Source organism: Triticum aestivum, chromosome 1A (genome assembly GCF_018294505.1).
Source record: "Triticum aestivum cultivar Chinese Spring chromosome 1A, IWGSC CS RefSeq v2.1, whole genome shotgun sequence".
NCBI lineage: Eukaryota > Viridiplantae > Streptophyta > Magnoliopsida > Poales > Poaceae > Triticum > Triticum aestivum.
This window is the reverse complement of record NC_057794.1, coordinates 187,609,110-187,627,218: the sequence shown is the minus strand read 5'-3', so window position 1 is coordinate 187,627,218 and position 18,109 is coordinate 187,609,110. Positions and strand designations below refer to the sequence as shown.

Here is an 18,109-nt window from a genome sequence, read left to right as displayed (position 1 = left end):
ACCTCGAGCATCTCGGAGCGGACGCTACGGCAGTGCTACCATCGCAGCGCCTGCTAGTACCTTTCTGCTCAGAGTGAGGCTTGCTGGTGGCGTTCCTCCACCAGGATGAGGTCCATGCCCCGCATGGCCTCCTGACATGCCTCGTCAAACGCCAACACCCGCGTGGAGCGAGGCTTGACCTCGTGAGGGAGAACCTCTTCGGCTCCGTAGACGAGGAAGAACGGGGTCTCGCCTATTGGCTTGGTGGCGGTGGTGCAGATGGACCACAGTACGGACTAGAGCTCGTCGTGCCGGCCCCTGCCACAGGCCTCGAGCTTCTTCTTAAAGGTCCTTGTCTTGAGACCTCTCAGTACCTCCGCGTTGGCGTGTTCAGCTTGGTCGTTTCTCCTAGGGTGTGCCACTGAGGCGTAGCATATCTGCGTTCCAAGATTAGCACAATATGTTTTGAAGAGATTGCTAGTGAACTGCGAGCCGTTGTCGGTGATGATGCGATTAGGGACTCCGAACCGACTCATGAGGCCCTTGATGAACTTAACTGTTGTGTCGGCTGGGATGGTGCGGATGGCTTCCACCTCCGCCCACTTGGTGAACTTGTCGATGGCGACGTAGAGGTAGCGGTAGGCCTCGGGTGCTCGAGGGAATGGACCCAGGATATCTAGCCCCCAGATTGCAAATGGCCACGAGAGAGGGATGGTCTAGAGGCCCTGAGCAAGTTGGTGGATTTGCTTGGCATGGAACTGGCAGGCCTCGCAGGATTTCACCAGCTTGGCTGCGTCGTTGAGTGCCGTGGGCCTATAGGATCCATTGCGGAACGCCTTGCCCACCAAGGTGCGCAACGACGAGTGATGCCCACAGTCTCTGCCGTGTATGTCAACTAACAGCTCACGCCCCTGCTCCCTGGAGATGCATCGCAAGGAAACATCATTTGGTCGTTTTCGATGCAGCTCACGGTCCTGGATGCAGTAGGCTGTAGCCTGCCGAGCTACGCGCTCCGCGTCCTCCTCCTTCTCTAGCAGGGCGTCTTGTAGCAGGTATGCCTTGAATTCTTCAGTCCAGCACCCCTCCAGGGGTTCAAGCGCGAGGAGCAGGCGCGCTCCTGAGGTCGGGCTGCAGGCGGGAGCTCCTGAGGTTGGTGGCGGGGGAGCTCCTCCTGAGGAGGCATAGGCTCCGCAGTCGGAGGGGCCGTTGAAGGCTTGAAGAGCCGCTCCTCGAAGACGCCGGGCTCCCGGGGCTGACGCCTTGACGCCCTCTTGGCGATATCATCAGCTTCCTTGTTTGTGCCGCGCAGCACATGCTGCAGTTCTAGGCCCAAGAATTGCTTCTCCATTTTGCGTACCTCCGCGAGGTACGCCACCATGTGCTCGTCGTTGGTGTCAAAACTGGCCGATCTCAGGTAGGGGTCCCGAACTATGCGTCTGAAGATCGATGGTAACAAGAGGCAGGGGACACGATGTTTACCCAGGTTTGGGCCCTCTTGATGGAGGTAATACCCTACTTCCTTCTTGATTGACTTTGATGAGTATAGGGGTTACAAGAGTTGATCTACCTCGAGATCGTAATGGCTAAACCCTAGATGTCTTGCATGTATGATTATGTTTGCCTCTACGGACTAAACCCTCCAGTTTATATAGTCACCGGAGGGCCTAGGGTTGTACAAAGTTGGTTTACAGAGAAAGGAATCTTCACATACGAATGCCAAGCTTACCATCCACGCAAAGGAGAGTCCCATCCGGACACGGGGAAGGCCTTCTATCTTGTATCTCCTTGGCCCATTAGTCCAGCCCATATCACATAGCCCGGGCGCCCGTGGACCCCCTAATCCAGGACTCCCTTAGTAGCCCCTAAACTAGGCTTCAATGACGATGTGTCCGTCGCGCAGATTGTCTTCGGCATTGCAAGGTGGGTTCCTCCTCCGAATACTCCAAAGAAGTAGGTCAATAGAACTATGTTTGGCTACGTATAACAGCCACAACCCTGAACCACAAGGGCAAAACACTTGAACAAAAAAAGTCCTGTCCATGGACAGCTTTTCCGGCGAGACGTTATGTTCTGGCCTTGTTATTATTATTTTGAACCATTTTTTAGCCTCCCACTTCGTATTTCGAGGCGCGGTCCTCATTGACACGTCTTGTCGAAACAAAGATCGTGTCCCCTTATTACAGGCTTCTCATCAATACGGGTTTGGGTAATCCAACCGTGCCGTTAGCACGATCCCTTGGGAATAGGCGAGTTTTAAGGCTCGTGGGGGCGCTTGATATTCACTGCCTTTATAAGGAGATAAAGATCCATCTTTTTACGCCACGCCTTCTTCCTCCTCAGCCCATCCACCCTCGAGCTCCAGCTCCTGAGTTCAATTCTTTACGTCCCCAGCAAACACTCCAGCCATGTCCGGATCTGGCGCTCAAGGAAACTGGATGGCCTCCTCCGTCACGGAGGAGAACATCAAGGAACTCTGGGAAGTGGGGTACTTGGCCGCGGAAACCGTCCACTGGCTTCCTGCCGAAAAGCAGGTCGTCCCCACTCCGGAGTCTAACGAGAGGGTGGTATTTATCCCCCACTTTCTCCGTGGACTAGGGTTTCCTCTTCACCCTTTTGTCTGCAGGCTCATGTTCTATTACGGGCTAGACTTTCACGATCTAGCCCCAAATTTCTTCCTCCACATCTCGACGTTCATCGTCGTGTGTGAGACGTTCCTTCGCATCCCCCCCTACTTCGGATTATGGCTGAAGGTCTTCAATGTGAAGCCAAAAGTGGTCGATGGTCAACACACGGAGTGCGGCGGCGCCATGGTGAGCAAGCTCCCCAACGTCACTTGGCCCCAGGGGCCTTCATGGAGACCGTGAAGGGATGGCAAAAGGAGTGGTTCTATGTCATAGAACCTCGTGATGCCACATGGGCTGCTACTCCTTAGTTCAAATATGGGCCTCCAATGTGGCTCACATCATGGGTTAAAAAGGGCCTAGACTGGGCATCGTCCGACGAGGTGACGACGCTGCAGAAGCACGTCAAGGGCGTGATAGAGAAGAACACCAGCCTCGCTGATGTGATCCAGGTGATACTTTTTCGCCAGAATCTCCCCTGCCAGCGTCGGACTCTCCATATGTGGGAGTTCAAGATGGCCAGCCCTCGGACCTTGCAGCACTTCTTCGGCATGACGCACAAAGAAATCTAGAAGCTGCTTTTCAAGGCCCAGAAATCATGGACGGGAACGACCGAAGACCTCGGCCTCGGCCACTCCAGTAAGTTTTCAGATTTGCGAACATAACCTCTACTTGTAGATTCGAGGAGTATGTTAAGCCTTCCTTTTGTCCTTCATGGCTGGACGAAGAAAGCGGAGTGGACCAAATGTCCAGCTCCGCTGCCCAAAGACCCAACTATTCTGCTAACGAAGATGCTGGTTCCAGCGCCATACCAGGCACCGGAGAAGAAGGCCAAGAAGAAGGGCAAGGAGAACAGAAGTGGCCTCCGCCGTAAAGGTACTTCGGACATCGCGTCCGAAGACACTGAGGTTCTCTCCTCCCATGAAGGAGATGAAGATGAGGAGGAAGAGGAGGAGAGCAATTCTCCCCTCAAGGGAGAGAAGAAAAGGTCGGCTTCTGCGGACCTAGAAGCAGAGGTGTCCAAGAAGGGGAAGATTTCCCTTTCAAATGATTCTGAATCGAACACCGAAATCATCCCCGAGCGGCGCCTAAGGCCGAAGCCCCCCGCCGAATCATAAGTATTCAAAGATACTATACCTACATCTGGTCTTTTACAGATCGTAGGATAATATTTTATTTACGTGTTTTTAGTCCAGCCCGTGATCTCCCCCAACAATCGTCGTCTTCGGAAACTCACAGGAGCCGGAGATGATGGAGAGCGAAACGCCTCCGCGAGCCTCTCCGCCACGAGCCGTGGATGACACCAAGGTGTTGTAACAAAGGACTTCCCCAGGCTAGGGGGAGGTGCAGAAGGCCGCTGAAACGGTGCCAGAGGGTAATGCCTCGGCTGCTGAAAACATGGGGGACACTATCCCCATGGAAACTGATGACGGGGGCCCGGATCAGTCTGGCCCCCAGCCGAATACGACTCCGGAGACCCACGTGGCTCCGGAGTCGAGCGAGCAGCCCCCTTTAAGGGAAGGGGGAGCGTCGACTCAACCCTCGACCTCTATCCATCCGAAGATGTCGGACGCGTTGAGGGAAGCGCTTCAACGTGCTTCCGTTGTGGAAGAGCACCGTACCCTGATGCACTACAAAAAAAAGACACTTCCGTGATGATACGTGTTTGTCACAGTAGATCATGTTTTCTGTCATGCATGTACATCCATGACAATTTTATGACTGAATCAAGATAGTCATACATGTGCTATCATAGAAGTGTTCCACGACATTACGAAAATTATCATACAGAAGTGTCCACTTCCATGATGATAAATCACGCGTCATAGAAGTGCTTTCGTCAAGGGTGACCGACACATGGCATCCACCGTAACGGGTCGCCGTTAAGCTACTAGGTCCGGTTTTGGATCCGATAACCTGCTAACAGCCCAGACCAATGAGGATTTTCCACATGTAAAATTCTCATTGGCCGGAGGAAACACGTGCTGGCTCACCGTTGGGACAGATGTCATCCATTCATTGGACAGGAGGCGCCTATGATATATCGACACGTGGCACGGCCCAACAGAGGCCCATTCCAGTGAAAAGGCCGGGCCTGTCAAAATAAGCGGGCCGGCCCATTAGTGGCCTACTTGAGTCAGGCCCATTTACAAGCATGGCCCATACAAGTTACACAGAATCGGCCCATCAAAGGCCCATTCTACATTTGACAATTTCCAGCCGATCATCAGCTTTAGCCCGTTAACGGCCCGCTACATCTTTGGGCCCAATTGCGGCCTAAGCTTCTTTCAGCCTGTTAGCGGCCCATCGTTAGTTCCAGCCCGTTAACGGCCCGGAACGTCTTTCGGCCCTTTCTCGACCCATTCTACAGTTGGGCCAATTCTAGCCCGCCGTGACATTAGGCCTGTAATCGGCCCATTCGGTAAATGGGCCAAATCCTAGCCCATTTTGTCTCTCGGCCTGTTAACGGCCTGCACAACAGTTGGGTCTTTGACTTTAGGTCCATTAGGGGCCCACGTTCTGCAAGGCATCATTCCAGCCCAGCGCGACTTTCAGCCTGTTAACAGCCTAGTTTGCAAATTGGGCCTCCTCTACCCCATAACACTTTCGGCCTCTTACTGGCCCGTAAAGTAAAAGGGACGAGACAAAATTGACATCTATTTCGGCCTGCTACAGGACCGCAGGCCATTTCCATTTATGCAGCCCTATCGAGCTTTTGGCCTGTTAACGGCCTGCTAAGAGTCATTGTTACGATGGGCCACATCATTTGGGATCCACTTAATATTATTTTGACCAGCCCAATTAATGCCTGCTTTGATTACACACGTTTGTTCATTTGTACGGCATCCAGGAAATGTTTGGGTGTGTGGGCCCCCGTTTGAACGATATACCAAATTCAAGAATTATCCTACTCTATACTATCGCCTCTAAAACCATACACTATCTTTCCCTATTAATAAAGCACGGGTTGAGTCTGTCGGGTTCACTGTTGTAGCATTTTTCAAAGAAGTCCTTTTGTTTTTGAGTAATTAACCCGCAGTACTTTTGTAAGTTCAAAACGTTTTGTCTTGCCTACTGTTTTGTTTTTCTTTCTTCTCACCTGACAGTTTTGTGGTGCGAGGCACATGACGAGCAGCCACCGTCGCTGGCTGGCGGTGCATGCGAGGTGCCGGAACACGCAGAAAGATCGGGGCTGACGCGAACCGGGGCGGCAGAAGACGTGTCTTGGAGAGGTCGCACAGAGGCTAGTGACGCTGAACTCATCGGGAGAAAGAGCTTTGTGGCAGGAGCAGCCAGCATGCTAGAGGTGGTCGATGCATGCGGGTGTGGTTGGGACGGCGTCAGATGCGCGCTGGCACAGGAGCATGGAGGTAAGAGGAACTACAGGAAGGTGGTCGTCGGTGTGTGAAGACATTTGCCATGGAGAAGTGGATGTTGTCGGGGACGTCCGCAACGGCGGACATTGCCGCTCGCTTCAGGGTCTCGATGGTTGAGAGGCAGAGCCCCGGGAGCCGGTGAGGTCGACGGAAAAGGACGTGGAAGAAATGAGAAGAGGCGGTGGAGCCGGCAAGCAGGTGGCGGCGCTAGCTTGGCAACTTGAGATCGATGGGAAGACCGCGTGTGGTAGTGAGCATGTCTAGCAAAGTGATGAGGAGGTCGACCTAGGCTGGGCCTTGGCTACTGGCCGTTTGATGAGCTTCGACCCACTCTTGGGCTTTGATTAGGCAGTTAGTTTTGGGCTGACGTCAGAGGTTGGCTAATAAAGGAAAAAAAATAATGCGCCAAACAGATGCTAAAAAAAACTTGAACCATGCACGGTTGCACCTCCGATTGTTGGTACAACTAACGTTATAGTATCGCCTTGCTCCCGTAAAACGACCCCACCTGTTTATATACGTCCACAAGCAGCCTGGAGGCAAGCCAAGTCGGGAGTCAACAAGACGCAGCACCGTTGTTTCATATGAAGATATATATCTCTGTGTAAAATAATATTCAATAAATAATATTTTTTGTATCCTAAAAAATTCAATAAATGGACATATTTGGTAGGTTAGATAAATTCACAATTTATCATCAAAAGCTAGGCACGGATAGGTAGGTAAGATAAATCCACAGTTCATCATTCTTAGTGTTCTTATTTTATGCATTAATGTGACGAATTTTTTTATCTTTCGTTGCAACGCACGGACATAATTCCTACGTCGGGTTGATAATAATAATCTTTCCCTAATAATAATAAAGCACGGATTGACTCAGTCAGGTTCATCATCATTCTTTTTTTCACTTCTTCCCTACATGGTCTCTTTTGCCGGTTCCTACGAGGTGGTACTATTTTCTATCCTACCTCGCTCCACGTCTCCTCTTCTCTATCAAATTTTAAAAGAATTGTACGTCTGGGTACAGGCAGCCACGCCAGCCCATCTAACTAGCCACAAAAAACATGGGCCTTCCTTATGGGCTGGGTGCAAGCTTTCTTATCTTAGGTCTTGGAGAAAGAAAAAAAAAACCTATGTCTAAAAACAAAACCCTACTACAATGCAGAATCGAGCGTGGGATCTGTCTAATTCTTTCGGCCAGAACAACCAACTGAGATAGACATATTGCGTGAAGAATAGTCCCACCTCGTAATTTTGAACACAATCAAACCAGTTAATATACAGCTGTCGCAGTAATTAACAAATAGCTGTGAAAAAAGGGCAGCTAATTATTGTGGCTAAATATATGACTAATTCAAAGGAAGGATGGTGTGGGCTCAGAAGAATATTTGAATGGATGGGATCCTTAATAAGGTAAGGAATGATTGTGGTGGCCTTGCCAGAATATTTAAATGGATGGGATCCTTAATAAGGTAAAAAGGATTGTGTGCTGAATACTTGAAGACGGTTGACTATATGATCCGGAAAGGAATGATTTGATTATGGGCTGAATATTTTAAGATGGTTGAGGAGGATTGTGTGATCCGGACAAACTAGACAACCATTTACAATGGTGACGAAAGGAAGAATTAGCAACAACAATGTACCTCTAGAAATGTACATTTTTTTGTTTCTCCAGTTGCAACGATGGCCGTTTGTATCGACACTAACAACATTTTTTTCTTATCGATCTCTACATGCCCAATAATAAAAGCAAATTGCCTGCTACCGAGTCAATTAAAGTCTTCCATAAAATGTATTAATATGTCAACCAACCGTGTCATCTCATTATTTATGCTTTCTAATGTTATTTAGAAAGATAAGGTAGTACGTCTTTTCCTTATTACAATTGAAACCATGTTTTAGGACCTCTAGAGCTTGATACCTACTATTTTTGTTTCTTAGAATTGTTTGTGTAAAATGCGTATTTCCAATTTTTTTTATTTTGTTAATATTGTGTGACAGCAGCACGGACAATTGGTGCTCACCAGCCACCCAACACATGCCAACACCACATCTACAACCATCATGGAATATATTTCAAGTCGGGAGAAGATAACCAGTTCAATTTTAACTTAGAATATGACGATGAATCATAGCTCTATATAGAAAATTCAAGTTCATTTGGAATCCGTATATAACTTCCTATTGTGTGGGTCTAAAATTTTGGTGCGCTTTAAATTTTGCATGAACAATCATTGTGTTTTGCTCATTTAATTCTAACTAAATTAATACACATCAATTGTCTCCCGTAGCAACGCACGGGCATTTTTGCTAGTACAATAAAAAGACTAAGGCATAGAAACGTACAATAATCCTACACTATACAATAAAGAAATTACAGCCGAATATATCCACTTGGCATTATAGTTCGGCACCAGTGATGATAAAGCGTACACAAACAACAAATTAGATACACTAGTCGTGAACCCGTGCATCTGCACGGGCTAGTTTTAACAATTTGTCATTTTCTCACTTTATATTTCACTTCATATTTTATGTGTATGTAATATACACAAATTATCTATGGTGTAACCCACATATTAATATAAGTGCCTACTTGCACAGAACAATTGAAACATATGTAAATATATTGGAACACGCTCCAGAAGCAATGAAAGTAACTTTAACCATTGGTAAACACAAATACATGTGAGTGTCTAAGTTAATCAATGTAATTTCAGCCGTAAATATGTTTCGTTACCTAGATGGTAAATATTTATTTGGAATATCACCAAAAGAAACATTGTTAAATGTTTAGATATAATGTCATCAACGTGAGGCAGTAATGCAACTTACGTGCTTTGTGAACATCTATTGCATATGCAAAAAAATAAGCATATCTTTTGTATTCTATTCTACCATCCAACGACTAAAAGATCATTTCATATAATTAGAAACATCTTATATGATTAAAGTTAAACAATACTTGTACTAAATCAACAACAATTAATGTGGATCGGAGGGAGTGTAACATTCTTATTTCTCTAGATCATGATAATTAAACTTCATTCAATATAGTGCAAGCTTATTCATCAAACAGACAGTGGAAGAGAAAATAAGCGGACATGATAGATTGGAGAATAAATAATATTTCATAAATTTAGGCCTCCTTTGGTTCATAGGATAGAAATTTTATAGGAATAGAAAAATCATAGGAAGTGAAATGACATACATCTCAATTCCGATAGAGAAAGGGATGCCATTTGGAGATGCCATTTGGTGCATAAGATAGAAATTTTTCCATTGAGTCTAGGCTAATGTTTTTTCCTCCAAATTGTGAAGGATTGATTCCTATCCTACATAGGAATAGGAATCCATTCCAATAAACCGAAGGGCTTCAAAGGATTATTTTTTTCCTTTGCAAATCCTATCCTGTAGAGTTCCTACAGAGATTTGTAGTAGTGACATGACCATCTTGCATTAACTATTATGCTAGATTGTCCTTTGTAATGAAATTATAGTACATGTGCGAAGTTGATACAACATCCATTAAAAAAACATAAACAAAAAAACTATATAAGACCAGACATCAAGGTAATGTCTTCGAATAGTTATTATGCAATACAATTTACGTAAACAGATACATCTTGATCAGAAACATTATTACTTAAATTTTCTCCTAGAATCTTAATTTCTCTTAAGATCACCAGAGATTGTAAACTCTCCACACATCTTGGCATTTCCAAGAAGTTTCATATCAGAAAAGCTCTCTATCGCGTGAGTGTGCAAACATAAGAAACCAACATTCATTTTTTTGTTGAAACAACCAAACACAGCTACATAGCATTACCTAAATACATGAACACATTCAGATTTGTGGTTAGTTTAATAAAAGCATTAAAATATATTTCGCTCGGCATGAGAAGTCATCATTCTCGCAAAAAGAGAAGACCATCATTATACAGACCTCTTACCTTGTTCAAAGCAGCAAAATCAGTACTCCCTCTGATCCATATTAATTATCGCCATTACTAAATCAGCAACAATTAAAATGGATCAAAGGGAGTACATTATATGAAGAAGTACACTGTGATTTATATTGAATCACCTAAAGACACACCACAACATTATTAAAAGGTGGTCTTCAATTTGGAGATATAAACCATTTGAAACTATCTTATTTGAGAATTACATAGTCACAAAAAGTGTATATGAATAGAAAATATATGTGAGTTCTTCTGTGTAGATGATAATATCGACAGAGTATAACTTCACTTACCCTGCCAATGCTATGACTCCTAGTTGATAGCACCGAGTATTTCACATGCCATCTATTTAACCTTCAATTTAGTAGTTGTCACACACAATTGACAGAAAATCAGAAGTTCAGCAGCAGCGACACTTAAGCATTAGTAGTTCTCACATTGCCTTTGCTTTTGCAAACAAATTGTTCGTGGAAAATAGATATTCGGATTTATAACAGAAACCCTCAATGTTTTAGTAGTTCACAAAGAGCTTCATTGTTAAGTGTTTCACAGTCTAACTATCTGCACTATATGCTGGCTAAAAAGGGTTAGAAGCAAATTCATGAGAACTCAATTCTCTAACCTACCCCAGCCAGGACATGGCATCTTCGCAAGGAACTTCCTTGAACAGGAGATCAAGCAACAACATCAGCCATAACTGAAGACTGGGCAGGCCATTGAAGATGTTAACTCTCCCATAGAGGGTCTTAGACATGTTTTGTCGATACAAAAATTTATTAGTAACTTGACCAGCGACGACATTGACAACTGACATTAGGCTCCTCCATGCTGCTGTCATCTACTTAGACAGCATGTTAATTTATAAGCTCGCCTGATCAGCATCGTTATACTCCGACCATTGTCCATTATGTATACATAGCTTGTACGTAAGAAGATTATGCTCCAACCAATCTCCATGAGGTATCCATAGGTTATATGTGAGAAGAGCCGGGATTGCATCCATGGAGAGCACAAACACTATCCAAGCACATGATACAAAACAAATTGAACCCAAATCCAAAGTTAATGTGTATTCAAGATAAACCTGCAAGGAAAATTAGAACAAAATATTGTGAGAAAATGAACCTGATACAGATGAGGAAAACAGTTTTGGGTCAATAAGCTCCTTTAGCACAGCGGATGAATGCTCCAACTTAGTTTTGATAGAGACATGGGTTAGCTTCCATGGGGTGGGAGATAGCTGAAGGGAGAGACATGACGCAAGATTGTTGAGGTTGTTTCTAACCAGGAGAGAAAGAAACGGTGTAGAAGCAGTGATCTCTTTCGGGCCTGGAGGAAGAACTATAGAGCGTTAGGGCCATCAACAATAGCGTGGAATCTTTTCTGGTAATACGGCCGCTTAATGATGTTGTATCTTTTCCCTAGCCTACACTTGTTTTTATATTATTAGTTGAGCATCTCCCCCACGTAATAATTCAACAAATTTGTTAACACAATTTTTTGAAACAAATTTACAGTTTTCTCTACTACCTAAAAGAACCGTAAGGTTCCGTTTCCCCTCTTACGTCCCTTCCTCAGCCGGTTTCGTCCGCCTTCGACCATCGTCGGTTCAAGTTTTTTTTTTCACGCGCAATCGTCCCTGCCGAAAACATCGGGATGCAATCCCATCTATAGCACCGATCCACCCCACCTCACCTCCGTCCTGGGCGGCTCGGCGCTGCCTCCTCCCCTCCCAAGCACGATCCCCCAAGCACAGCCGCCGCCACACCCCCGTCAGAGTACACCTCCCATACTCCTCTCTCTCTCTCTCTCTCTCTCTCTCTCTCTCTCTCTCTCTCTCTCTCTCTCTCTCTCTCTCTCTCTCTCTCTCTTGGAGCCGTCGTCGCTCCCCATCCACCCGGCCCGGCGTGCATCGGATCGACCTTGTCCCCTCTCCTTGCAACGTGGAAGATGGAAGGGGCGGCCAGTCGGCCACCAATCTGATGGCGGCGTGGTCATCTACCTCCTCCCCTCTCCCCACGTTGGTCCAGCCTGTCTTCTCTACCAGATCTGGTGGCCGCGTCGGCGAAACTGCTGGCAGTGACACGATTCGCGGGTGTGGCGATAGGAAACATCGATCGGTCGTCTTCGAGGCCGCCTACCACGGCGATCCCGCAGTCCAGCCTCCCCGCCTCCAAGATGTGGCCTGCACGAGGCCATCTTCTCCTTTCCTCGGTGGCGTCCGTCCAATGAAGAGCTACACCGCCGTGGCACCACATGACTTGTGTTGTACCCTCGCCCCGCGGCCCTTCTATGCTGGGAGGAGGCAGCGTTTGTCCGTAGCACCCCATGTCCCACATCATCATTCCTTTCTTACTTAAGTGTCATACAAGTGATGCAATCATGATTTGCTGGCCTTTTAACATATCCCTGATGGAGTGGAGTGGAGGGGACAGACGGATTGGAAATACAATGAGGTAATATTTCTGTACAAGATAATTGCTTGAGTTTTTTCCTCTTCTCTAATCAAGTCGATTGCTGTGTTAGAAGGTATGTAGATGGTTACAGGTGCAGCTAGATCTGAAGATTTCATTCTTAAACGTCAAATAAAGCAACCAAATATTTTATTTGTTCCCTAATGATCATATTTGGTGTTATTTCTTTAGGATGGTGCATGGAGAACATGCTCTGTTGCCATCTTCATCCGCGAGTTGGCTCCCAAATCTAAAAGGCGCGTCTGACGAAACAGGAGTGTAACAGGGCACGGCTGCTGAACCAGGACAACCACATATGAGTTTTTGATTTCTTATTTGTTCGTCAGTGAGTATAGCATAGGATTACACCATACATCATTCTTCCCATCATTTATGTTCTGCAAATGAGATATGCAATTTTTTCTTGGTATCTTGGATAATCACAGTCTGGTTCTTGAAGTGCGAAAATTAAACTGATCTAAGTTATTTTCTTTTTCACGACCTGGTCACAAATAATGAGTTTGAGACAAACCTTGTGTCATGTGTTATCGCACTCAGATATTGGAGCCTTGGAGAATGTAAAAGAAATGTTAAACGGTTAGATGTGGCCCCTCTAAACTTACTTGAATTGCTCAGCAAAGGTCCGCGATTAATGGTACCCATGTACATTCAGTAGGCCGAGTTGCCGAGTTGGTCTTGCTATATTGTATTCAGGCATAGTCTTGAAATTTCATCAAAAATAAGTTCAAGCATGATATTTAATATCAATTCTGGAAGAATGACCTGACACACCTGAACATAAGAAAACATAAGGTGGATAAAAAATATATTGAACCAAATGTGCCTGACTGAATTTTATTTGGAAAAAGTACTGAATTTTATTTGGGAGTACAATAAGCAGTTATGTATAATCTTCTGTCTTGCAAACTGGAAATGAAAACTAATTATCATTTTTTGCTTTCTGACTTGCAATGCAGAATGTGAGAGCTTATATTTATGAGGGACTTCCTGATGATTTAGTGATTTATGATTCCTACAAGTATATAGGAATATTTCAGCTCCATCATAGGAAAAATAATCTGAAATAGAGTTTCGGTTTGGCTATCATGGTGTTTACAGTCCATTATTCATGCTTGCTTTGACACTTGTGTGTTAAATCAATGCTTATGTGTCTTATTAATGTTGCTCAAAATATCATGTTTGTAAGATCTCCCGTAGCAATGCACGGGCAATTACCTAGTCAAGATAAAAGAAAATTATTTGCAGCTTGCATGGAAGGAGTATTTACCTCAAACAATGAGCGTCTACTGTCAAATCTTCTCTTGTGCTTGCCTATTCCTGTACAAAAGGAAAACATGACAGGCTTTGCATGAAATCAATCTGGATCGAGGTTCAAAGCCACTGACGCAGCTAGTCACATAGCGGATGCGATGTTAATGAGTAGGTGCATTGATCGATGGATAAGACAGCACCACCATCTCGTCGATGTTGACAAAGCGGTGGCGTGATGTGCATTGATCGATCCATGCGACGGCACCACCAATCTCGTCGACAACGGCGACAATAAGAAACGGTGGTGGTGTGGCATGCACTGATAGATCCATGCGGCGGCACCACCATCTAGTCGACAACGGCAGCGGCATGAAATGTGCACGCTGTTTTACCCTTTATATCAAGAACAGCAGTATATACCGACTCAAGAAGAGTAGTGTATATCGAATAAAAGATTATGTACTGACTAAAAAACATAGTATACTGGTTCACAAAAAAGTACTATATATCTCCTTACAAAGATGTTGTATATACTGCATCACACAAAAAAGTATATACTTACTTCATTAAAAAGTATGTTATATACCCTTTTGATTTAATTTTGTATGTACACTTCCGTGCACAAAGAGCAGTGTATTATATACTCCTTCTGATGGTAGCATACACCACAAGGAAGATAAAAATTGGCGGTAGCTATTCAAACCAGTTTGAAAATATGTTATAGAGTCCCTGGCAAAAATATGGTACATACTCCACTATCACAAAGTCAGTATATACAATATCACAGAAATATTGTTCTGGTATATACTGATTATTACACCTACTCCCTCCCAAGCTCCCCAGGTTCACGGCAAGAATTCAAACCAGTTCAAAAATTACATACTCCACTATCACAAAGTTAGTATATATAATATCACAGAAATATTGTTCTGGTATATACTGATTATTACACCTACTCCATTCCGAGCTCCCCAGGTTCACAGCAAGCAAAGAGTAAGAGCACCGTATATTTTCAAGAGTTGGCAATATATGCTAACATTTTAGGTACCTTCGTATATACTACATATTAGATTTATTCTTTTGAAACATGCATGCATATCTGAAAATGCGTAGATGTCATGTTTGGTTTAGCACACACAGTTTCGTAGTGCAACATACACAAAATCACAAATGTATTTAGATCTGAAAGTAAATATAAGAAGCATCAAGCATTACCATATTGTTGGAGATTATTAATCCAGGTCCTATAGAAAACAAATCTCAATGAAGTTGTGTGGTAGCTGTAGTTGAAGGCATAAAAATGATTGAGTAAACTATCACATCCATGCAGGTCCATATGGCTGATGCCATGCGTTCCAAAGGTGCCTGAACCCCTGACCGACATTGATGATGAACATCTGGCAAAGCGTCTGCATCGACAGTTAAATCATCAGCCTGATTGGTAAGAAGAATAAATTATTCAAACAACACTAATCCTATGGCACACACATCAGATTGTGTAATTTCCTTATTAAGAATTCAGTGAAGTCTACTTAACATTGCTTAGGCTCGACCAAATTAGTAAAAATCAAACGTTATGTTATGTCAAGCAGCTTTGAAGACGCACTAATGATCACATCCTAAAGTGGTCCTCAAAAATCAGGATTGGACATCTAAGCTTGTAGTCATAGGTGCAGTAGCATTTCTTCAGCGAATTAAAATGCTTTTGCCAAAAGATGCTAATCATCCATGTGACCATGTCTTTGCAGCATAAACAGATGAAGCATCAATGATCAGTAATAAATACTTGGACGGGGAATGAATTACTCCTTCTTGTAGGAATTAGCACAGACATTTTCTTGGCAAACAAAGCTCAAGTTCTGCATACTAAACTGTAGTACTCTGGGCAATAGAAAGCAATGCATTGGGTATTATTCATCAACAACAATCCACACAATTATATTGTAGTAAGCTAAATAGTAGTTGAGCCTATGAACTATTTCTTAGAACTACCTAAATGACCAATTATAACATAATTGTATTGTCCTCTGCCAAATTCAGTATGGTGACATTTTTCGAATATTAGTCCTAACTGAAGCACCTGTTAACAAACCAACTAAACCACCATGATTTTTTAAAAACAGAACTATCCAAATCACCATTGCAAAGTCGAAGGGTAGTAGTATTGACCCCCCAAGCGTGTGTCTAGGAAAGGAGATTCGGCCCACTAACATGGCAATCCAATGGCACTACACCTAGCACACCCGCAAATCCATTCCACCCAAGTTCCATGAGAGAACTTCAGAGAAGAAAATTACCTTGCCTGGCAGCCTCTCAAAACACAGCCGAATTTGCTACGCGGAGCACCATCTTCTCCAGGTAGTTCCATGCCTCGGCGGTCCGATGAGTGGAGGGGCACAAATTTGCTACACGGAGCACCAACTTCTCCGGGTACTTCCATGCCTTGGCGGTCCGATGAGTGGAGGGGCACAACAGGAGACCATTGTTATTGCCTATAGGTATAGATTGCGGTGTGATTTTCGATGGGAGAGGAGGAAGAGGAGGTGAGGATAGATCGAGAACGGGACACAATCCGCCTCAATCGCATTCCCTCGACCTGCCGCGCCGCCTCCACGTGACCGGAAGCATCCGCCGCAGCGTGCTAGTCCAAGAGAGAGGACTAAGGAGAGAGATGGTTCACGGTGGCGGTGGAGGAGATGGAATGCAACAGAGGGTAGGTGCAGTGGGCAGGGGCAGTGGATGGGTGGGAGAGCGACGACATCGGTGGGGAGCAGGGCGGCGGCGCGATCCATGGCAAGCGATGGGCGCCAGAAGGTTAGGGATACAGGAAGACTTTTTTTTAGCAACCATGGTGAAAGGACTGCGGGTTTTTTTAGGTGGCTGTGGGGCTTCGTTTTGTACAACCATTGTGAAAGGAACATGGGCCTTCAGGTTCCTTGGTGAAAGGAGCGTGGGCCTTCAGTTTTATTTTGGCGAATTAAGCACGTAATTAAGCAAAAATAACACGAGTTAATCTCCACCGTAATAACTCGGTCTCATCGAATGAACGGTTCGTAATTTCTAATTAACATAATAAATACTTAGGAGTTTGTAATTAGTGTAGATATAGATAGATATAGATATAGATAGATATAGATATAGATATAGATATAGACTGAACAAATAAAGCTCATACATCATGGACACGCATCAACAGAACTTACTATTTGAACTATAATCTCTTCAGAAAATAGGATTGGCCGGATTCAGATAGCACAAATTTTAGTCTACAAAATCTCCAATTCATTTGTGGTTACCTCAGTGTCTTGTTTCATTTTTTTGACTCCTGCATCTAATACGTGCATGTCCAGTCTCAACTTGTTGATTATACGTTGAGAATCATGTACATGTTGTCTTGCCACCTCTAGTTGATGCTCGAGAACATCAGCACATTCCAATTTCAATCCATAATAATTCAGTAACGGTCATGCCGCACTGCATCCTGAAATATTTGTGTAAGTACACATGACTAGGGTAAAAAAATAGTTACAGCAGTGAAGCGAGCAAGACAGACTATTTTTTACATGGTAAAATAGGAGTAACAATAATGTTACACGTCATGAAGCATAAGCAGGTGATATTTTAAAAATTATAAAAATGGTAGTTTGTGCAGCCTGCATACAGAAATCTCTCTTAGTTCACTAGAGGAGCATGATGTTGGGGCCAAATCCAAAACATAGAAAGGTTACAAATTTAGACAACACGTTGTGTATAAGTAAGCAAGCAGTTGGCCATTCTGTAGCTCAATTAATGTCTTAGGAAGCATAATGAACAACAGAGGGATTCATACAAACCTACGACAGCAAGCAAAGCTATGCAATCATTAGCCTAGTATAAACTAGATTATGAGCCTCATGCAGTAATACTTGGTTAATAGACTTCAAAGCTTCAGGCACACTTTGCCGGAGTAATTAAATGGTAAGGCCTTTAATTATGTCAACTAATAGTTATACAAGTACCCAACATCAGGCATCATCGTTTGGGCATCTCATTAACTTAGGACAAATAAAGTAATTGAAAAGAGCAAATTAACTATGCCTGAAACAAATAAGGAATTGAACTGTTGAGTTGGATATAGTGACTTACCTTAATTGGTTGAACAGGCTCAGCGCTGCTCCTACTTCTCTTGCAAGGCTCCTTCCTAAAATCTTGTACTTGGAAATTCTCAATCCTATCTCTATTGCACCCCCTCTACAAGGTGACACAAACTAGTTACAACACAAAAGGATGAGATTATAACAAAACAACACCACATAATGAAACATGCCACATCTCTTGCACTTGCACATAATGAAATGAGCATTTACTATGTGTGCACTATGTAAAAACTAGGCATAGCTTTGAACTGGATCTCCAGGTACTCTTGGAGAGCCTACTTTAGTGTATAGCCAAACCTTTAT

At 44.1% G+C, this 18,109-nt stretch overlaps 1 protein-coding gene across 12 annotated transcripts; it reads right to left on the bottom strand.

Annotated features, from left to right (window-relative positions):
• Positions 1-10,361: 10,361 nt before the first annotated feature.
• LOC123042856 (uncharacterized) lies at positions 10,362-16,562 on the bottom strand. Of its 12 annotated transcripts, none has more exons than XR_006418935.1 (6): positions 15,968-16,525; positions 13,687-15,079; positions 13,022-13,190; positions 11,231-11,274; positions 11,071-11,137; positions 10,362-10,962 (listed from the first exon to the last, which is right to left on the bottom strand). XR_006418935.1 is itself a non-coding variant. In XM_044465231.1 (4 exons), the coding sequence occupies exons 1-4, from the start codon at positions 16,108-16,110 to the stop codon at positions 10,805-10,807; spliced, it is 612 nt and encodes a 203-aa protein (XP_044321166.1). In that variant the 5' UTR covers positions 16,111-16,525; the 3' UTR covers positions 10,362-10,804. The 12 variants fall into 12 exon arrangements, 1 of the variants encoding a protein (XP_044321166.1); XR_006418938.1 differs by lacking the exon at positions 13,022-13,190 and having other exon boundaries at positions 13,687-13,736; positions 14,886-15,079; XR_006418926.1 differs by having other exon boundaries at positions 11,231-13,190.
• Between the last annotated feature and the right edge of the window lie 1,547 nt (positions 16,563-18,109).